General features: G+C 40.1%; 1 protein-coding gene across 6 annotated transcripts in view; it reads right to left on the minus strand.

The window, feature by feature from the left end:
- Dync2h1 (dynein cytoplasmic 2 heavy chain 1) overlaps positions 1-23540 on the minus strand; it is a 249757-nt gene that overhangs the window by 13808 nt on the left and 212409 nt on the right. For all 6 annotated transcript variants that reach the window (NM_029851.3, XM_006509827.4, XM_030244008.1 and 3 more), the window contains one exon: positions 13550-13639. In NM_029851.3, the coding sequence (NP_084127.2) occupies positions 13550-13639 (90 nt within the window). The remainder of the gene's footprint in view (positions 1-13549; positions 13640-23540) is intronic.

Genomic DNA, 23540 nt, shown 5'->3' on the forward strand with positions numbered 1-23540 from the left:
ATCTTGGTGATTTCTTCTGCTAAGCTTTCTGGAGGTCCTAATGGTAAAAGGTAGTGTCCTTGTGCTCTCTGAAGCAATCTATCACTTCAGCTGGTGCACAGAGGTAGACCACGGGAATATCAGCTAATAACTGCTCAAAGATGGCATTTCCTCAGTAATTTGTTCTACATGATTTATACACAGTCTAAGAAAATCATTAGTGCTACATTAAAAGAAAGCAATAATCTCAGTGTTCTATAACAGCCTATTTCATACCCCTGTAGCTCAGCCAGGATGAAAGCATTATTATCATTAAACCCAGACGCTTCAGTATCCACATCTGCATACTAGTCTTAATGTACTTGACTAGTAAAAAGTCTTATGATAAAGATGTCTCTACTACCCCAAGTGGGGGTCCATCCCATAATCAGCCACCAAACGCAGACACTATTGCATATGCCAGCAAGATTTTGCTGAAAGGACCCAGATATAGCTGTCTCTTGTGAACTATGCAGGGCCTAACAAACACAGAAGTGGATGCTCAACAGTCAGCTATTGGATAGATCACAGGGTCCCCAATGGAGGAGCTAGAGAAAGTACCCAAGGAGCTGAAGGGATCTGCAGCCCTATAGGTGGAACAACAATATGAACTAACCAGTACCCCCAGAGCTCGTGTCTCTAGCTGCATATGTAGCAGAAGATGGCCTAGTCGGCCATCATTGGGAAGAGAGGCCCCTTGGTCTTGCAAACTTTATATGCCCCAGTACAGGGGAACGCCAGGGCCAAGAAGTGGGAGTGAGTGGGTAGGGGAGCAGGGCAGGGGGAGGGTACAGGGAACTTTCGGGATTGCATTTGAAATGTATATAAAGAAAATATCTTTAAAAAAGTCTCTATAGCCTGTAGTAGACATGTGTTGTTTTTTTAATAAGACTTAAAACGAGGTTCTTATAAGCAATTGTAATCTCCCTTTCTGATATTATGCTTTACAATAATGCTGTATGCAGTCTCATCTGTTTGTCTTTCATGATTAGCAGAGCAGAGGAGGTATAGTTCAGTGGTGGAACATTTGATTGCATTATTAGGTCAACAGCCAAGAATTTTTCTTTTAATGAATCATTTAATATAATTATTTACAATTATACTATTGCTATATTAATACTTTAAAATCAATTTTAAATTCTAATACCCAAAAGGGTTGTTGTCACAAGTGGATTTATATATGCTCAAACTAATTAAAAACTAAAGAGTAGCTGATAATCAGATTTTTAACTTCATTAAGTTTAGATTAAGATAATTAGTCAAGGAGGAAAAGTTTCTTTGGTAAAAATGTTGTTAGTCCATGGAAAAAATAAAAATCTGTTAGTCTACTTAGCTTAAAGCTAGATTAATATAAGGGTGCTGGTATGCTAGTTGATAAGGCTTATGTAACAAAGCTTCTTTTAATGGTTGTAATAACTGATTAGCAAATCTTATAGTGAGATAAGAATGCCTTTTTTGCACATTTAAATTATACTTACACTGATTTATGATCACGAAAATAAAGAATTAGACACCAGTGTTTTTAATAAGAAATGTATACAGACACCCTGGGGTCACAACAAAACCGCAGTGAGCAGAATCACATGCAAGAACTTTATGTCAAAGACTGTCCTTCACACATGGCTCTGGCTATAGCCACTGCCAGATGGGTTTCCGAGAAGACCTGATACCTGTAGTTTTATCTACGGCCATGAGTCTTTACATCTCTAATTATTTAAACCATGTGTAACAAAAATAGTCATGAAGTGAATAGTTAGGGAAGTGAAGAGCTAACAGGTTGGCATGACAAATGGGCCAAGCAATTTCTTAAACATCACACAAGCATACAAACCTCAGAATGGCAGTCAGGACAACTCCTGAGTTAGGCCACAGTGAATCCTGGAGAGGGTCAAATATAGTTTCTGACTATACCATAAATGAAACGACTTTCCAAAGTGATATGGAAAGATTTCAAAATACTACAATGTAGGAACATGGCCCAAGAACTGAGACATGAGTTGGAAAGTCTGAAATCTTGTAAGAAAATTCCAAGAAAACAAAACAAGAGCCTTCTGACCTCACTTTATTCAAAACCACAGATTGTGTTTAGAACGGGATTTTGTGCCCCTCCCAGGTATAGTGGATAGAAGTGAATTTACTTCAGATTATTCAACACAACTGGATATTGTTATTTGTTTATATGCCTCTATGGAAAAACACTTTACAACACTTTACTCATGTGACTCTTCATAACTTTCAGAGTATAAATTATTTGATGCTCAGAATAAACTTGACTATTGCATAAAAATTTTAGTTGGCTCAATCTTTAGGTTCTCCCAGGCTTAACCATTAACTAGAGTAATAAACACTGCCATAATGATGCTAGCTATAAGACAGTTTATGAATTCAAACTATACCCATTCTATTAAAAGCATTTACTCTATGACAGATGCTTCCAAGATAGGGGAGATGAGATACCAAATAACTGACACACAGATAAAAAGTAGAAAATGACATTAAAAGTACTATCTTACTAAAGTTCTATTTTTTAAACTCTCTATATAGAATTGAATAATAAAGCTGTTTCCTCATGAATATGAATAGGTGTAATACAACCAAGTATCATTTTATACAGGTTATATACACTACACCTCTTTATTTTTGTCAAATTCTGCAGAAATTCTCTGCACCTCTTTTACATATCAAAATGAGACATTAAGGCGATGGGAGCAGATTACACAATTATTAACAAAATTAAAGGCACATGGCCAAGACCCACAGGGACTTTCTAGCCACTGCACATGGCCTGGCAAACCTGGTAAGTACCTGTCTGCTCCTCTCAGCCTCTGCTTGATTCTGCTTGTCAGGGATGGCCACATCATCAGTCTTGCTCTCTCCCTTTGGGACTCTCCAGATCCCAGCCTGCTCCCCACTAGGGAATCTCCAGACATGACATGTAACCTAGGGACCTACCTATGCACATAGAAGAATGGAATCACTCTGCTCCAAGTGGATCAAGGACCTCAAGATAAAACCAGAATCCCTAAATCTGACAGAGGAAAGCAAGGGATTTTTTTTTTTTGAGATTATATCTTTTTTTTTAATTAGGTATTTTCCTCATTTACATTTTCAATGCTATCCCAAAGGTCCCCCATACCCACCACCCCAATCCCCTACCCACCCACTCCCCCTGTTTGGCCTTGGCGTTCCCCTGTACTGGGGCATATAAAGTTTGCAAGTCCAATGGGCCTCTCTTTGCAGTGATGACCGACTAGGCCATCTTTTGATACATATGCAGCTAGAGTCAAGAGCTCCGGGGTACTGGTTAGTTCATATTGTTGTTCCACCTATAGGGTTGCAGATCCCTTTAGCTCCTTGGGTAATTTCTCTAGCAACTCCATTAGGGGCCCTGTGATCCATCCATTAGCTGACTGTGAGCATCCACTTCTGTGTTTGCTAGGCCCCGGCATAGTCTCACAAGAGAGAGCTATATCTGGATCCTTTCAGCGAAATCTTGCTAGTGTATGCAATGGTGTCAGCATTTGGAAGCTGATTATGGGATGGATCCCTGCATATGGCAATCACTAGATGGTCCATCCTTTTGTCACAGCTCCAAATTTTGTCTCTGTAACTCCTTCTATGGGTGTTTTGTTCCCATTTCTAGGAAAGGGTAAAGTGTCCATACTTTGGTCTTCGTTCTTCTTGAATTTCATGCGTTTGGCAAGTTGTATCTTATATCTTGGGTATCCTAAGTTTCTGGGCTAATATCCACTTATCAGTGAGTACATATTTTGCAAGTTCCTTTGTGATTGGGTTACTTCACTCAGGATGATACCCTCCAGGTCCATCCATTTGCCTAGGAATTTCATAAATTCATTTTTTTAATAGCTGAGTAGTATTCCATTGTGTAAATGTACCACATTTTCTTATCCATTCCTCTGTTGAGGGGCATCTGTGTTCTTTCCAGCTTCTGGCTATTATAAACAAGGCTGCTATGAACATAGTGGAGCATGTGTTCTTCTTACCGGTTGGGACATCTTCTGGATATATGCCCAGGAGAGGTATTGCTGGATCCTCCGGTAGTACTATGTCCAATTTTCTGAGGAACCGCCAGACTGATTTCCAGAGTGGTTGTACAAGCTTGCAATCCCACCAACAATGGAGGAGTGTTCCCCTTTCTCCACATCCTCGCCAGCATCTGCTGTCACCTGAGTTTTTGATCTTTGCCATTCTGACTGGAGTAAAGTGGAATCTCAGTGTTGTTTTGATTTGCATTTCCCTGATGATTAAGGATGTTGAACATTTTTTCAGGTGCTTCTCTGCCATTCGGTATTCCTCAGGTGAGAATTCCTTGTTCAGCACTGAGCCCCATTTTTTAATGGGGTTATTTGATTTTCTGAAGTCCACCTTCTTGAGTTCTTTATACATATTGGATATTAGTCCCCTATCCGATTTGGGATAGGTAAAGATCCTTTCCCAATCTGTTGGTGGCCTTTTTGTCTTATTGACGGTGTCTTTTGCTTTGCAGAAGCTTTGCAATTTTATGAGGTCCCATTTATCGATTCTTGATCTTACAGCACAAGCCATTGCTGTTCTATTCAGGAATTTTTCCCCTGTACCCATATCTTCGAGGCTTTTCCCTACTTTCTCCTTTATAAGTTTCAGTGTCTCTGGTTTTATGTGGAGTTCCTTAATCCACTTAGATTTGACCTTAGTACAAGGAGATAGAAATGGGTTAATTCGCATTCTTCTACATGATAACCGCCAGTTGTGCCAGCACCATTTGTTGAAAATGCTGTCTTTTTTCCACTGGATGGTTTTAGCTCCCTTGTCAAAGATCAAGTGACCATAGGTGTGTGGGTTCATCTATGGGTCTTCAATTCTGTTCCATTGGTCTACTTGTCTGTCACTATACCAGTACCATGCAGTTTTGATCACAATTTCTCTGTAGTACAGTTTTAGGTCCGGCATGATGATTCCACCAGAGGTTCTTTTATCCTTGAGAAGAGTTTTTGCTATCCTCGGTTTTTTGTTATTCCAGATGAATCTGCCGATTTCCCTTTCTAATTCGTTGAAAAATTGAGTTGGAATTTTGATGGGGATTGCATTGAATCTGTAGATTGCTTTAGGCAAGATAGCCATTTTTACAATGTTGATCCTGCCAATCCATGAGCATGGGAGATCTTTCCATCTTCTGAGATCTTCTTTAATTTCTTTCTTTAGAGACTTGAAGTTCTTATCATACAGATCTTTCACTTCCTTAGTTAGAGTCACGCCAAGGTATTTTATATTATTTGTGAATTTTATATTATTGAGAAGGGTGTTGTTTCCCTAATTTCTTTCTCAGCCTGTTTATCCTTTGTGTACAGAAAGGTCATTGACTTGTTTGAGTTAATTTTATATCCAGCTACTTCATTGAAGCTGTTTATCAGGCTTAGGAGTTCTCTGGTGGAATTTTTAGGGTCACTTATATATACTATCATATCATCTGCAAAAAGTGATATTTTGACTTCTTCCTTTCCAATTTGTATCCCATTGATCTCCTTTTGTTGTCTAATTGCTCTGGCTAGGACTTCAAGTATAATGTTGAATAGGTAGGGCGAGAGTGGACAGCCTTGTCTAGTCCCTGATTTTAGTGATTTTGCTTCCAGCTTCTCACCATATACTTTGATGTTGGCTATTGGTTTGCTGTAGATTGCTTTTATCATGTTTAGGTATGGGCCTTGAATTCCTGATCTTTCCAAGACTTTTATCATGAATGGGTGTTGGATTTTGTCAAATGCTTTGTCAGCATCTAACGAGATGATCATGTGGTTTTTGTCTTTGAGTTTGTTTATATACTGGATTACATTGATGGATTTCCGTATATTAAACCATCCCTGGGATGAAACCTACTTGGTCAGGATGGATGATTGTTTTGATGTGTTCTTGGATTCGGTTAGCAAGAACTTTATTGACGATTTTTGCATGGATATTCATAAGAGAAATTGGTCTGAAGTTCTCTATCTTTGTTGGGTCTTTTTGTGGTTTAGGTATCAGAGTAATTGTGGCTTCATAGAATGAGTTGGGTAGAGTACCTTCCGTTTCTATTTTGTGGAATAGTTTGTGAAGAACTGGAATTAGGTCTTCTTTGAAGGTCTGATAGAACTCTGCACTAAACCCATCTGGTCCTGGGCTTTTTTTGGCTGGGAGACTATTAATAACTGCTTCAATTTCTTTAGGGGATATGGGACTGTTTAGATGGTCAACTTCATCCTGATTCAACTTTGGTACCTGGTATCTGTCCAGAAATTTGTCCATTTCGTCCAGGTTTTCCAGTTTTGTTGAGTATAGCCTTTTGTAGAAGGATCTGATGGTGTTTTGGATTTCTTCAGGATCTGTTGTTATGTCTCCCTTTTAATTTCTGATTTTGTTAATTAGAATACTTTCCCTGTGCCCTCTAATGAGTCTAGCTAAGGGTTTATCTATCTTGTTGATTTTCTCAAAGAACCAACTCCTCGTTTGGATAAATCTTTGAATAGTTCTTCTTGTTTCCACTTGGTTGATTTCACCCCTGAGTTTGATTACTTCCTGTCTTCTACTCCTCTTGGGTGAATTTGCTTCCTTTTCTTCTAGACCTTTTAGGTGTGTTGTCAAGCTGCTAATGTGTGCTCTCTCTAGTTTCTTTTTGGAGGCACTCAGGGCTATGAGTTTTCCTCTTAGGAATGCTTTCATTGTGTCCCATAAGTTTGGGTATGTTGTGGCTTCATTTTCATTAAAATCCAAAAATCCTTAATTTCTTTCTTTATTCCTTCCTTGACCAAGGTATCATTGAGAAGAGTGTTGTTCAGTTTCCACGTGAATGTTGGCTTTCTATTATTTATTTTGTTATTGAAGATCAGCCTTAGTCCATGGTGATCTGATAGGATGCATGGGACAATTTCAATATTTTTGTATATGTTGAGGCTTGTTTTGTGACCAATTATGTGGTCAATTTTGGAGAAGGTACCATGAGGTGCTGAGAAGAAGGTATATACTTTTGTTTTAGGATAAAATATTCTGTAGATATCTGTTAAGTCCATTTGTTTCATCACTTCTGTTAGTTTCACTGTGTCCCTGTTTAGTTTCTGTTTCCATGATCTGTCCATTGGTGAAAGTGGTGTGTTGAAGTCTCCCACTATTATTGTGTGAGGTGCAATGTGTGCTTTGAGCTTTACTAAAGTTTCTTTAATGAATGTGGCTGCCCTTGTATTTGGAGCATAGATATTCAGAATTGAGAGTTCCTCTTGGAGGATTTTACCTTTGATGAGTATGAAGTGCCCCTCCTTGTCATTTTTGATGACTTTGGGTTGGAAGTCAATCTTATCAGATATTAGGATGGCTACTCCAGCTTGTTTCTTCAGACCATTTGCTTGGAAAATTGTTTTCCAGCCTTTTACTCTGAGGTAGTGTCTGTCTTTTTCCCTGAGATGAGTTTCCTCTAGGCAGCAAAATGTTGGGTCTTGTTTGTGTAGCCAGTTTGTTAGTCTATGTCTTTTTATTGGCGAGTTCAGACCATTGATATTAAGAGATATTAAGGAAAAGTAATTGTTGCTTCCTGTTATTTTTGTTGTTAAAGTTGGCATTCTGTTCTTGTGGCTGTCTTCTTTTAGTTTTGTTGAGGGAATATCTTCTTGTTTTTTCTAGGGTGTGGTTCCCGTCTTTGTATTGGTTTTTTTCTGTTATTATCCTTTGAAGGGCTGGATTCGTGGAGAGATAATGGATTAATTTGGTTTTGTCGTGGAATACTTTGGTTTCTCCATCTATGGTAATTAAGAGTTTGGCTGGGTATAGTAGCCTGGGCTGGAATTTGTGTTATCTTAGTGTCTGTATAACATCTGTCCAGGCTCTTCCGGCTTTCATAGTCTCTGGTGTAAAATCTGGTGTAATTCTGATAGGCTTGCCTTTATATGTTACTTGACCTTTTTCCCTTACTGCTTTTAGTATTCTATCTTTATTTAGTGCATTTGATGTTCTGATTATTATGTGTCGGGAGGAATTTCTTTTCTGGTTCAGTCTATTTGGAGTTCTGTAGGCTTCTTGTATGTTCATGGGCATCTCTTTCTTTAGGTTTGGGAAGTTTTCTTCAATAATTTTGTTGAAGATGTTTGCTGGTCCTTTGAGTTGAAAATCTTCATTCTCATCCACTCCTATTATCCGTAGGTTTGGTCTTCTCATTGTGTCCTTGATTTCCTGGATGTTTTGAGTTAGGATCTTTTTGCATTTTCCATTTTCTTTGATTGTTGTGCCGATGTTCTCTATGGAATCTTCTGCACCTGAGATTCTCTCTTCCATCTCTTGTATTCTGTTGCTGATGCTGGCATCTATGGTTCCAGATTTCTTTCCTAGGGTTTCTATCTCCAGCGTTGCCTCACTTTGGGTTTTCTTTATTGTGTCTACTTCCCTTTTTAGGTCTAGTATGGTTTTGTTCATTTCCATCACCTGTTTGGATGTGTTTTCCTGTTTTTCTATAAGGACTTCTACCTGTTTGGTTGTGTTTTCCTGTTTTTCTTTAAGGACTTGTAACTCTTTAGCAGTGTTCTCCTGTATCTCTTTAAGTGATTTATTAAAGTCCTTTTTGATGTCCTCTACCATCATCATGAGATATGCTTTTAAATCCAGGTCTACCTTTTCAGGTGTGTTAGGGTGCCCTGGACTGGGCGAAGGGGCGTTCTGGGTTCTGATGATGGTGAGTGGTCCTGGTTTCTGTTAGTAGGATTCTTACGTTTACCTTTCGCCATCTGGCAATCTCTGGAGTTAGTTGTTATAGTTGTCTTTGTTTAGAGATTGTTCCTCTGTTGATTTTGTTACCCTCTATCAGCAGATGTGGGAGACTAGCTCTCTCCTCTGAGTTTCAGTGGTCAGAGCAGTCTCTGCAGGCAAGCTCTCCTCTTTTAGGGAAGGTGCACAGTTATCTGGTGTTTGGACCTCCTTCTGGCTGAAGATGAAGGCCCAAAACAGGATCTTTCCCAGAAGCTGTGTTGCTTTGGCCAGGAAGGTGGCCGGTTGTCTGGAGCAGAAGATGGTGCCGCCTCAGAAGCTCTCTGGATCTCACCTGTCCCAGAAGCGGCTGGCCTCTGTATTCCACACCCTCACCTGTGCAGCCTGCCCTCCGCGGAGTCCCGGAGCCAAGGAGGCTCCCGCCGGGGCCTGAGGCAGAAACCTCTCAGGCTGGGCGGACCCCTGTGCTCTCACCAGGAAGGTGGTCGGTAGTCTGGAGCCGAAGATGGCACCGCCTCAGAAGCTCTCTGGCTCTCACCTGTCCCAGAAGCAGCTGGCCTCTGTATTCCACGCCGTCACATGTGCAGCCTGCCCTCCGCGGAGTCCCAGAGCCAAGGTGGCTCCCGCCTGAGCCTGAGGCAGAAACCTCTCAGGCAGGGCGGACCCCTGTGCTCTCACCAGGCCAGGATTTTTCTGAACAGGTCACAAAGACTAGGCATTGAGACCAAAAATAAGTGAGACCTCAAGAAACAAAAACGTTCCATAAAGCAAGTGGCACCATCATTTGAAGGAATAGGCAGAATATACCAGGCAGAGGGTCATTGTCTATAATATACAGTGAACTCAAAAAACTAAACATAGGACAATGAGCAACCCAATTAAACATAGGACATGGAATTAAATAGAATTCTCAAAAGATAAACAGCTGAGAATTCTTTAAAAATGTTCAACATCCTTAGCCATCACAGAAATGCAAATTATGACAACTTTGAGATTTCATCTAACACCAGTTAGAATGGCTAAGATCAAGCAAAGGATTAAAAATGCTGCCATGGGTATGGGGCAATGGGAACACTTACTGTTAGTGAACATACAAACTGGTGTGCCACTGTGGAAATCAGTGTAGATAGCAGGAGACTCAGCTATCCCACTCTTGGGCATATACCTAAAGGACTCCATAGTCTACTCTAAGGATGATCATGGGTACATGATCACAAACACCCCATATGTCCCAAATCACCTGATAATGAATGTGCATTTACATAGTGTAATATTATTCAGCCATTAGGGAAATACAATTATGAAATTTCAGATAAATGGATGATGGAGTTGGAAACAATCATTCTGTCAGTTAGGTAACCCAGACCTAGACAGACAAACATTAGCAGCAATCATTCTGAATGAGGTGACCTAGACCTAGACAAACAAATGTTGCATGTTTTCTCTCATATGTGGATGTTAGTGTTAACCCTTAGGCTATATGATTTATTTGGAATACAGATAGAGGTCAGAAGTTAGTACAGGGCCATAAAGAAGGACTTTCAAGGGGTGAGACAGAATGCTGTGTTACAACAGAATAACAGAAATTGATGGGTCAAACTGGTATAGCCAGTACGAGGACAGGGCACTGAAGGCAATATGGGGAGGGGTAATTAACAATAAAAACCTGAAGGGTAAAAACCTTTCAAAAATGTTACATGGAAGCATGCCTAGTACTATAGAGCTTCATAAGATATAAAGGAGTTATCCTATAAAGGGGCAACAATGCCCCTCTAGATACCACAGGCTAACAACAATGACAACAACAACAAATGCCCAGTGCTGGGAATGGTTACCTCTTTTGGAGTTGTTGGCTAGTGAGGCCTCACAGATCACCAAGCATTGTAAGTTATTACCAATACTCATGGTTGCTCTTCAGACTTGATGGTTAGACCCTATTGCTGAACACACCATATACTAGGGACATAAGACATGGAGAAATCAAATGGTATAAATCTGAAAGCTCCATCCTAACTGGCTGGCTTTCACAGTGTAAGAACATACTATGTACACTCTCTGACAAGAAAAGTAATGATCAGCTTTACGTGGTTGTGAACCCTAAAAGCTATTAATGATGACTAGCCTGGCAAGACTGGTGTAACGGTATGCACATCATGGTAGTAACCAAACACTTTCTGCTTGAACTTAAGGTCCTTCTAACAAGATGAAACCCATGCTTGGCACCATTATTGGGGCCCAGAACCTGTAGAGAGACAGGCCATAGGCCCTAATACTAAATGGACATATGCCTATCTCTTGGCTAAATGGACATAATATTAAATTGATTCCTAATGACTTATTATCATCTACATACAACACTACATCTCACAATTCTCATCAAAAAAGCTTCTCTATGCAGGGAATGACAACTAACACAGAGACCTTAAATTTAGGCAACCAATCCCTGTAAAATACAACACAGTATTTCTTATAACAAGTACTGTTTGCCCTAAAAAAATTAAAGATAACTTTTAACATGGTCTCATGACTTAGCCCTTTCTTCTCTCCAGTGGAGCCTTAGACTCAAAGAATCTATTTTAGTTCCTGAAGCTGCAATGTTTATCTCTTGATGCTGGCCTGTTTCTGTGGAGGACATGTGTCTCCTCCTTGCCAGCCCAAGCTCTGAACCCGATGGTCTGTGTGTCTTATTGACTCCTTCCACAGCTCTGTTCTCAACACTCATGTTCTGTTCTCTAACTCAAGCTTACACATAGGATATGGTCTACTTTAAGCAATCTTACAATTTTTGGCACCAGGAAAACAGTAGTCACATTGATGAATTTTAATTACTAAAACGAGTATTTATAAGAAAATATACATTTTTATGAGGCAAAAGCCTCCTATTTACTATTTACTAATCATATGTCACCAGTACTTCACATGGCCCTGGCATTCAGCAGCAGTTTAAGATATTTTTGAATAAACACTATCCTGTCTCTCATCATGTTTACATGAGTTGCACACATCGTACCACAATGAGCCAGTACTCTATGTGCAACCCTCAGTAGCCACTGACTTTGCCCTCATGCTGTGCTCCATATGTAAAACCCTGGGATCTGAGATTATGGCTAGGTCTTTGCTAAAACCGTTTGTATTCCGTCCAAAACATTTCTAAAACAAGCTTCCACCGTCAGTGATTCCTACAGATAAACTCTGGTCCTGCCTGCCCACCCAGGCCTATGTTCCTTTATTCAACCAGGGGCTATGTTGTTTTCTTACCATCACAAGCTGTTCTGGAAATGAAACACAGAAGACAACCACAAAATAACTGAAATCCTAGACAGTAAAGGTCACTTCAGGGATACATGCAAGTTTGTATACTTACAAGTAAAGAAAATATCAAGCTAGTAAAAAAAATATGTAAAAAAAAGAAAGAGAGATACAAAAACAACAAAACAAAACAAAAACCCAAGTAGTGTTAGTGAGAAGAGTTTGTTGGCTGTAAAGATAGCATGATTAAGTCCAAAAGTTTTTATCTTGAGTCAGGGATTCTTATACAGTTTAAAAGATGGTCATATAGAGGCAACATAGTTTAATTACTAATATTCAACACACTATGGATGAAGAATCATGCTACTAAACAGGGCACTCCCGTTCACTGTTACTCCTTAACCACTTATCCATAGATCATGTCCAATAACCTCCAGCGCAGATGGAGTGAGTCAGTCAATGTCTGCGTGGTTTTCCCTGTCAATCAAATGTTGTTTTCATTCTAGTATGTTTTCTTGAAGCACAATGAAGGGTTGGTTATAACAGATACCAAACAAAAATTCAGATGGGTCCCAATCCTGTAGAGAAATCCCTTCTGTATGAAGGAAGTTAAGAAAAAGATGAAAAGACAGCATTAAAAGATGTACACCATCCCACACAGCTGGATGGGATATTTAGAGAGGAAAGCTGGGGAATGGGCCACACAGGCACAGGGTGAGTCTACAGCCATAGGTCAACTTCTAGATTAGCATGAAAACTGGCCAGAATGGTCTCAGACAAACATGTCTGTAGGTGAGAGGAAAGGGCAGGCATTTTCAAGTACCTATAACTCATGATCTGGGTTTCTCTGTGCAGTGGCTGTGACTGCTGTCGGGGAGAGTGTGAATGTGTAGTGGAAGTGACAAGAGAGTTAGATAAATGAGTTGTTATGGAGACTACCAATGCTTCATCAAGAATGCTACATTAGAATACAGATTGAGTTACTATACTGCAGACATTAATATAGTAAAGACAGATGTCTGCTCTAGGAGAGGCTGAAGCAGGAGGATCTGTGGCAAAGGAGGGCCATACCGCAAGACAATGTAACAACAAAACAAAAAAAGGACAAGTATTTGGTAAAGCAGAGTCAAGCTTCAAAGGAAGTAACAAGAATGCAAAAGCGTGCACAAGGTCCCGCATGCACCACTAACTTGTCCCATCTGAGCAACTAAACAAGGCGCTCCCGTTCACTGTTCCCCCTTAACTCAGTTTATTGGAAAATAGGCAGTGTTTCCCCCAGGAGGAACCCTCCTTAAAGCAGTGGGATTCAGTCCTGACAGGGCTTCTGTTGCTGCCTAAGTCACCATCTGGACAATCCAGCTGAACAACTGTACATTTTTCTCCACATTATCAATGTTTATAAAACAAAAAAACAAAACAAACTGTGGACAGACATTTTAAGGAGTGTGATATAAACATCTGAAATGACATAAAGATGAAAGATGCCATCCTTCTCACTACTAAGGATATTTCTACAGGTAAATCTACATACCACATGCTCAGCAGCTAAATAGTCCATTCTCACCTGAATTGCAAGGGTTCTGGCTACGAGGCCACGAAGGTACTGGAGAGGATCCTCAGGACCTTCCCACCTGCTCTGCCATGTGAGAGGACACTGCAGTGTAAAAGACAAGAGTCAGGTTACACAGACTTTCAGCATCAGTGTGAAGGGAAGACTGAGTTAAACTGGAGTCCTTACATGGAAATGTATCTATTACTTGCTCTCTGTGAAACTGGTCAATCATGTTTTCTTGATGTGAGATTTGGTACAGTATGAAATCAAAGTGAAAATTTAAATTAATTTAAAAACTGTTAAAGATAAAAAGGGCCTTGATTCTTACAGATTTTTTTCAAGCTATATAGTACACAGATTTTTACCAATAAATGTGCTGCAGGTAGGCTGTGCAAGGAGAACCTGAATCTTTCTTACCAGATGGCCCACTGTTAGTTTGCACTAATGCACACGTGTATACTTTACAAGAACTCAGTGGGTACGTGTATATACACTACAACACTTCTGTGAAAGCTTGCTGGAATGTCAATATATTTAGAAAATATCAACAAACCTTTTATGGTAACAGCATGTGATACCTCAGTCATCTAAGTGAGTAGTCTGTATCAATCATCAAATGCATGTACAGAAAACTAGAAACATGTAATATCATGTAAGAGAAGAAAGGGAACTTTGAAGACATCAAATATTCTGGAGTAATCTAAGCATTCTTAGAAGAGCTACGATAATGACAAAAAAAGATTTGATTTTTAAACATAAATTTAAATATCAATCTGAAGATATATGTGAAGGCACGAGAAAAACCAAGTCCAAAACAAGGAAAGCAAAATAAAACACACCACGGTTGAAACATGTGAAACAGAACAAAACATGTTAAATGGTCAACATCGAATAGCTGATATTTTGAAAAGCAAACTGACAAAGGTTTCAATAGCTTAACTAACAAACAAAAGACTTAAAGTCAGAGGTGATAAAGGATAAATATGAATATCATTCAAGAGCATTAATATACACAAGAACATGCAAACAAACTATCCTAGAAAAGAAGGTTCCACTCTTGGGCCTCTCAAACCTGAAGCTTGTGAGATGTTTAAGTGGGTGAAGGCACTGTTAAACCTGAGGACCTGGGTCCCAGCGTACTGGAAGCAAAAATGTCTACTTCCAAAAGTGACCTTTGACCTCCATACACACATGTGATCACACACACATAAATGCAATGAGACCTTTCAAAATTCAATGACAGAAAACATTACCAAACCAAAAATAATTAACCAAACTGAGCAGGCAGCAGAAGCAGTAGTAGCAATGATGATCATGGTGATGGTGATGGCTATGACAATGATGATGGTGATGGTGATGATAATGATGATGGTGATGGCTATGACAATGATGGTGGTGATGGTGATGATAGTAACAATAATAATCAAACACTTTCCAGTATACAAAAGGCCAGCAGCACTGCTGTGCTATGAGAAACCCCTCCGCTGTCCTCTCAGTCCTCACAATGCAACCTCCACTGTCCACCCAATGTAACGTCCATGGTACCCCCAGTCCTCATAATGTTCCCTCTTCTCTCCTTACCTCTACCTAGCACTATTGTGCTCTATTCCTCCTGTATATAGGTTATACAGACTGAAAAGAGCTTGAAAGTTCCTAGACACAGTGTATAAGAAGTTTTGCACTAACTCCACAGATGTGGCCATTACACACTGTAAGCTTGTGTTTAGTCATTACACTGTACCTCCAGACTATGCACTGGGAAAGTGAGGTGAGTGAGGGAGTGAGGGAGGGAGCTTTCCTCTTCAAGTTCCCATGCTGCACCACTGTGCTGCACAACCCTGCATCTGCTCTGACTACTTTCCTACCACTGTAGGATGCCCTAGAGTCTGCATGTTTGCCATTTCCAGTTTTAACCGATTGAACAGGCACTTAGTGTCACTGACCAGTATGTTAGGATAATCTGAAAAACTGGTTCTATAAAGAGCTCAATTAAAGTGATTTTAAAAGAGCAATGTAATCCATTAATTTCTAATATAATGATACACTCAAGATTATTTACCATGAATGGCAAGGAAATATGTTGGCTTCATTTTGACTTAATTATATCTTTAAAGTTGATATAAAATGTAAGAGAGAATGGTAGTAATAATGACATATTCATTAATGTGTCTTCTTATAAGATAAAAGCAGCAAAGCTTTAGGCATCACCAATAACTGTCAAACAAACATATAAGTCTGAAGCCTTGGCAGGACAATTCCTGCTGAAATTATCCCAGGTACACTGGTGAAAATATCAAGGGCTATTCTAAATTATATTAAGTAATATTACATATCATAGAAATTGCAACATTTTTTTTTTCTTTTCAAAACCTACTTTATTTAGGGTTCTTAAATGATTCAAACCCCACCCCCTCCTTCTAACCCATCAACCAGAGGTAGGGGGAAAAGAAGATTAATAGGAAAAAGGTGTGTGGACCTACTTAGAAGTAGTTCCTTGGGGAGCGATGCCACTCTTCATTGTCAGGATATCAGCAGTCTAGTTCAACAGCAAGACTCTGTAGTCCAGCTGAAGCAGCAAGGCTCTGCTGAATCAGCATGAGTCAGTGGAAAGCAGCCAGAATCAGCTGGAATACCACGAGAAGTTCTTTGGTGCTTTTCTCTCTTCAGTGGCCTGCCAGACATGTCTGAGCTCTCTCTAATCTCACTGCTGCAGCCTGATCACAAGGATTCCCCAAGACAAGGCATGTAAGACACCTTGATGGGAAACTTGTACAATGATTTATTGACTCTGCATCACACCAAAAGGAGCATTATAAAGCCAGTCATCTGAGGTTAACTTTGGGGAGAATCCAAGCTGCTGATGCTGCTTCTCCTTTTCTTCTCTTCCTCCTTCTTTTCTTCTCCTCCTCCTTCTCCTTGGTTTTGGCCTTTTGAGACACAATTTCTCTCTGTGGCTCTGGCTGTCCTGCAACTCACTCTATAGACCAGGCTGGCCTAGAACTCAGAGATCCACCTCTGCCTCTGGAGTGCTGTGATTAAAGGTGTGGGCCATTACTACCTGGCCAAGATCCTTGCAAGTATGGTTCTAGGTGGCCTATCGCAGAGGGATGAGAAGTAGCATATCCATAAAGTACTAAAATAAATATTTTAGGGTTCTTCCTTATAGAAGGTCCTTTATATAGATGATACCTAGCTCTTTTTTGTCACTTAACATAGTTAAATATCATTCTTATGTATTATCAAGAGCATGATATTTTATAGTTAGGAAGCATAAACAATATATGCATAAACATGATCATGGATGAATCAAAATGCCTAATGTTTTTGAGAAAATGGGCAGGATTAGATACGTAGTGTAATGCTATTTGAATAAATTCAGTGGGCTTAGAGTGTAAAAAAGAATAGAATGGGATATTAGCATTGTGGGAAAGAAAGGAATAAGAGGATAAAAATGAGGATATTCTATGATAACTGAAAATCTTATGCAATAGTATTCTAGCATATAATTGGAAATGCCAGTTTTTGAAATACGAGAGTAATATTTCTAAGCTGAAAAGGGGTAGCAGAACACTCATATAAACCTATTGTTTACAAGAACTTTCAGACCCTGTACTCTACTTTAGAAAGGATTTCTATTATTTGTTTTTCTTTTTTTCAAAATTAATTTACTTTTTACACTCCATATCCCACCCCTACCTGCCTCCCCCCATCCACCCTCCTACTGTTCAACATCCCACACCTCCTCCACACCCCACCCTCATCTCCACATGGATGCCCCCACCCATGATACCACCTGACCTCTAAATAACCTGGGACCTCCAATTTCTTTTCTTTTTTTTTTTTTGAAGTTGTATCAAGACCCCAATGTATTGAGAAAGGTCCAAGGCTTAAATGCACAAGCAAAAGGGGAAGTACAGACACTTATCAGCGGGCCTCCAATTTCTTGAGGGTGAGGTACCTCATCTCAGAAGGAACACAGACCCGGAAGTCCGCTACTGTATGTGTGTTGGGGACCTCCTATCAGCTGGTGTATGCTGCCTGTTTGGTGGTCCAGTGTCTGAGAGATCTTGGGGGTCCAGATTAATTAAGACTGCTGGTCCTCCTACAGGATCTCCATCTCAGCTTCCTTCAGCCTTTCCTAATTCAATAACAGGGGTCAGCTGCTTCTCTCCACTGGTTGGGTGCAAATATCTGCATCTGACTTTCAGCTGCTTGTTGGGTCTTTCAGGGGGCAATCATAATAGGTCCCTTTTTGTGAGCCTCAGTGTCAGGCCTTAGGACCTCCCCTTGAGCTGGATCCCACTTTGGACCTTCTTTTCCTCAGGCTCTTCTCTATTTCCATCCCTGAAATTCTTCCAGACAGGAACAATTATGGGTCAGAGATCTGACTGTGGGATGGCAACCCCATCCCTCACTTGATGCCCTGCCTTCCTGCTGGAGGTGGGCTCTAGAAGTTTCCTCTCCCTACTGTTGGGCATTTCATCTAAGGACCCTCCCTTTTGAGTCCTGAAATCTCTCACCTCCCAGGTCTCTGGTGGATTCTGGAGGGTCCCCCCAACCTCCTATTTCCTGAAGTTGCCTGTTTCCATTCTTTCTGCTGCACCTCAGGGCTTCAGTCCTTTTCTCTCGCACAATACCAGCTCAGGTTCTCCTCTCCTCTGCACTGCCCATCCACTTTCCCTCCCAGGTCCCTGCCTTCCTTCCCACTTCTGATTGCTTTCTTCTCTCTCCCAAGTAGGATTGGGGCATTCTCACTTGGGCACTTCAGTTTGTTGACATCTTTGAGTTCTGTGGACTATCTTGGGTATTTTGTAGTTATTTTTTTTTTTTTTTTTGATAACATCCACTTACTATTGAGTACATACCATGCACATCTTTCTGAGTCTGAGTTACCTCATTCAGGATGATATTTTCTAGTTCCATCCATTTGCCTGCAAAACTCAGGATGCCCTTTTTCTTAATAGCTGAGTAGTATTCCATTGTGTAAATGAACCACATTTTCTGTATCCATTCTTCTGTGGAGGGACATCTGGGTTGTCACAAATAAGGCTGCTTTGAACATAGTGGAGCAGATGCCCCTCTGGCATGGTGGGGCATCTTTTGAGTATATTCCCAAGAGTGGTATAGCTGGGTCTTCAGGGAGATCTATTTCCAATTTTCTGAGGAACCTCGATTGATATCCAGAGTGGTTGTACCAATTTGCAATCTCGCCAGCAATGGAGGAGTGTTCCTCTTTCTCCACATCCTCTCCAACATGTGTTGTCACTTGAGGTTTTGATCTTAGCCATTCTGATTGGCGTAAGGTGGAATCTCAGGATCATTTTGATTGGCATTTCTCTGACCACTAAGGACTTTGAACATTTCTTTAGGTGTTTCTCAGTCATTCCAGATTCCTCTGTTGTGAATTCTTGGTTTAGTTCTATACTGCATTTTATGATATTGGGTTGTTTCGCTTTTTGGTGGTTAGCTTCTTGAATTCTTTATATATTTTGGATATTAGCCCTGTATCAAATGTGGGGTTAGTAAGCATATTTTCCCAATCTGTAGGTTGCTGATTTGTCTTATTGGCTATGTCTTTTGCCTTACAGAACTTTTCTAGTTTCATGAAGTCCCATTTATCAATTATTGATCTTAGATCATAAGTCATTGGAGTTCTGTTTAGGCAATTTCCTCCTATGCCAATGAATTCAAGGCACTTTCCTACTTTCTCTTCTGTTAGATTCAGTGTATCTGGTTTTATGTTGAGGTCCTTGATCCACTTGGACTTGAGCTTTGTACAAGGTGACAAATATGGGTCTATTTTCATTCTTCTACATACAGACAGTTAGATCAGCACCATTTATTGAAGAAGCTTTCTTTTTTCCATTGTATATGTTTGGCTTCTTTGTCAAAGATCAAGTGACAGTAAGTGTTCTGAGTCTTGAATTCTATTCCATTGATCAACATGTCTTTGTCTGTATCAATACCATGCAGTTTTTATCACTATTGCTCTGTAGTAAAGTTTGAGGTCAGGGATGGTGATTTTCCCAAATTGTTCTTTTATTGTTAAGAATGGTTTTTGCTATTCTGGGTTTTTTAGCTTTTCAGATGAATTTGAGAATTACTTTTTCCATGTCTTTGAAGAATTGTGATGGGATTTTGATGGGTATTGCATTGAACCTATAGATTGCCTTTGGTAGGATGGCCATTTTTACCATCGTAATTCTGTCAATCCATGAGAATGGGAGAGCTCTCCATTTTCTAAGATTTTTGATTTCTTTCTTGAAGACTTGAAATTATTGTCATGCAGGTCTTTCACTTGTTTGGTAAGTTACCCCAAGATATTTTATATTATTTGTGGCTATTGTGAAGGGAGTTGTTTCCCTAATTCCTTTCTTTTTTTTTTTAAATTTTATTTTATTTTTATTAGGTATTTTCCTCGTTTACATTTTCAATGCTATCCCAAAAGTCCCCCATACCCACCCCCCCAATCCACTACCCACCCACTCCCCCGTTTTGGCCCTGGGGTTCCCCTGTACTGGGGCATATACAGTTTGCATGTCCAATGGGCCTCTCTTTGCAGTGATGGCCGACTAGGCCATCTTTTGATACATATGCAGCTAGAGTGAAGAGCTCCGGGGTATTGGTTAGTTCATAATGTTGTTCCACCTATAGGGTTGCAGTTCCCTTTAGCTCCTTGAGTAGTTTCTCTAGCTCCTCCATTGGGGGCCGTGTGACCCATCCAATAGCTGACTGTGATCATCCACTTCTGTGTTTGCTAGGCCCCGGCATAGTCTCACAAGAGACAGCTATATCTGGGTCCTTTCAGCAAAATCTTGCTAGTGTATGCAAAGGTGTCAGCGTTTGGGAGCTGATTATGGGATGGATCCCTGCATATGGCAATCACTAGATGGTCCATCCTTTTGTCCCTAATTCCTTTCTAAACCTGTTTATCATTTGTATAAAGGAAGGCTGCTCATTTATTTTAGTCCATTTTACATCTGGCCACTTTGCTGAAGTTGTTTATCAGCTGGAAAAATTCTCTGGTAGAATTTTTGGGTTGCTTATGTATACTATCATATCATCTGCAAATAGTGACACCTTTACTTCTTTGCCAATTTGTATCCCCTTAACCTCTTTTTGTTGTTTTATTGTTCTAGCTAACACTTCAAGTACTATATTGAATAGATGTGGGGAGAGTGGGCACCCTTGTCTTGTCCCTGATTTCAGGGGTATTGCAACTTTTAAATGTAATAAAATTAATTTTTGTCTTGGTCAAAACTGGCCTAGTCTCACTTGGATTTCAAACACCACATAACGATCTCCAATCTTATAATTTAAGTGTGCTTTGTAAAGCATAGTTTTGGAAGTTTTTTTTGTTTTGTTTTGTTTTGTTTTGTTTTGTTTTGTTTTAATCAAGTCTATTCTCATGTAAGTAATGAAAATAAATGTAGTGATATATATATCCACCCTGAGGCTATAGTTGAGTGAGTGCATGTTTGCATGCGTGTGTGTGTGTGTGTGTGTTTTGTGTTTCTCTGTGTGTGTGTCTGTGTGAGTCTGGCGGGGATTGGCTCTGGGTGTCCATCTGTTGCTCTCCAGTGAACACACAGCTCATCACCTGGCTGAAATGGCTAATGGTGAGCTGCAGAGGTGCACTGTTATCCACCTGCCCTTAGTGCTGGAGTTACAGATGTGTGCTGCTGCCTCTGGATTTCACATGAGAAAAACTTGGGTTCTCATGTTTCTATGTTAACCCCTTTACCAAAAGAGTTATCAATGTCTAATACAGAATACTTATTTATATATGATATCTGCATCCCATATTTTAATTAAGAATTTAGCCATCTGTTTCATTTGCTATGGCTATTGCTATGTCGATTGAAGAAACACTGAACAGACATTAACAGCTGAGGGAAAATGAAATGATATTATGAAGAATTAAAAATTTGTGAGCCATTTATTAAATAGTCTTAATCATGGAAACGGTTTCATATAATTAAGACTTTAGAAGCTTTATCTTCCAAAGTTATCTAAAAGAAGAATATGAGTTTGTCACTATACAAACGATTTAGAGCTACTCATTTTTTTTTAGTTGATCATGTCATATGTCTCCAAAATGATTAATAGAAGCAAAAGAAGCAGTCCAGTTGTGCATGTGTGAGTGTGCTGTATGTCTGTGTGGACATGGATCTGTGTGTACGCATACACATGCATGCATGTGCATATGTGAGTGTGCTGTATGTCTGTGTGGACATAGATGTGTGTGTACGCACACGCATGCATGCATGTGCATGTTCTAAGCAGTCCAGTTGTGCATGTGTGTGTGTTGTATGTCTGTGTGGACATGGATGTGGGTGTACACACACACATGCATGCAGGCATGTGCATGTTCTAAGCATTCAGAACATTCCTGAAGCTCCAGGAATCTGACAGAGAACAGCAGAGATGTGGTTGCAGGTAGAGAGAGTTGATATGCAAATAGAAATTGTCTGTAATAGAAAAGTGAGGAACACAGAGACCTCATGACATCTACACAGTCTGAACTTGGGATTGGGAAAGAGTCAGTGAGGTCTAACGTGGTACTTGGAAAAATCATCTGGAAAGGGGTGTATCTGTCCAAACCTTGAATAAAAGAAAAGCAAAAGTTCCAGCAGCCTGCACATGCATACTATCTGTCTCACTTTAAAAAAGCAATTTCCATAAGAAATTCCGGATGCTGCATAGTACATCCCAAGCACAGCGTGCCCATAGCATAGGGTCAGGCACTCGCTGGCTCCTGCTGCTGCTCTGACAGAGGAGTACAAAACCAGGGATCTTACAGTTATTCCACTTCGCTGGGAAGAAGAGAAAGAAGATAGAAATAGAAGTACCAAAGTAAGTATCTAAGTACCAAAGGCTTCCCTGTATCAATTGGCTAAACAAGTGAGAATCAGTGTGGGATCAGGAAACTGGGCGTGACCTAGATTTGTGGATTTGTCCAATTGGTGGGAAGGGAAGAATACAATCTGAGGGACGCAAAGGGTATTTCCAGGTGGGTCTACAGCCCCATCTCTGAGAAGAGTGAGATAAGCTATGCATGAGAGGGTGAGCTAGCCAGAGCAGACTGGCCAAGATACCATTGACTATTCCAGAGTTTGGGATTTTTGCACTCGCAGAGCCCCAGAGAAACTTGGTAAGAAAGGTTACCAGCTCAGGTATTTCTTAGGCCATGAGCTCTGTCAGAGTACTCTCAGGAGAAGCATCAGCCCCAGACATCTTCAGGTTCAGTCAGCAGTAACATTTCCAGTGAGGCCCTTTCCTTACTGCCAAGCCTGGGTACAGTAAACCCTTCAGGGCTAAACAGGCACTTCAGTGGCAAAGGCAGGGCAGGGCTGCCTGCAAATACCCTTTTGATGTAACAAGACTGAGTTTCAAAGAGAAATGAAGTACACCCTCCTCGTCATGCAGACACAGCACAAATCAGTGGAACATTTCCATTCCTTGGCTTAAGTGATATTAGGTCTTTTCTCGTCCCTTTGCATTTCCTTCTGACTGTGCTGTGTCACCTGCATTTATTTTATTGGATAATCTTTCACTATTATCTTGTAAGCCTTCATCCCACATGGTTTGTGTATTTTCATGCCTAGTTTTCTTGCTTTGACAATTTCCTTTCCTTCAAATACTTATTAATCCATTTGCCTGCAATGCTAACTCCTAGACCATCCTATAAGCGTCTTGCTCTTTTCTATCCTTATTAATGTTAGAGTTAATACCTACAGATTGTTTTCAGAATGCCTACACATATGGTCTACTTTTGAATTCCGACTATTTCTGTGGTGTGCTTTTCTCTTCCAAGACACAGAATAGGCTGACTACTGATATGACCCTCATGTAAGACAGGAAAAGAAATCAAACACAATAGAGGCAAATTGTACCACAGAAACAATATGCATACATACACATATATGCATACATATGTATGTATATATATATATGTGTATATATACATATACACACATCATGTTTACATATACATGTATAT

This window comes from Mus musculus, chromosome 9 (assembly GCF_000001635.26).
Source record: "Mus musculus strain C57BL/6J chromosome 9, GRCm38.p6 C57BL/6J".
NCBI classification, from domain to species: Eukaryota; Metazoa; Chordata; class Mammalia; order Rodentia; family Muridae; genus Mus; species Mus musculus.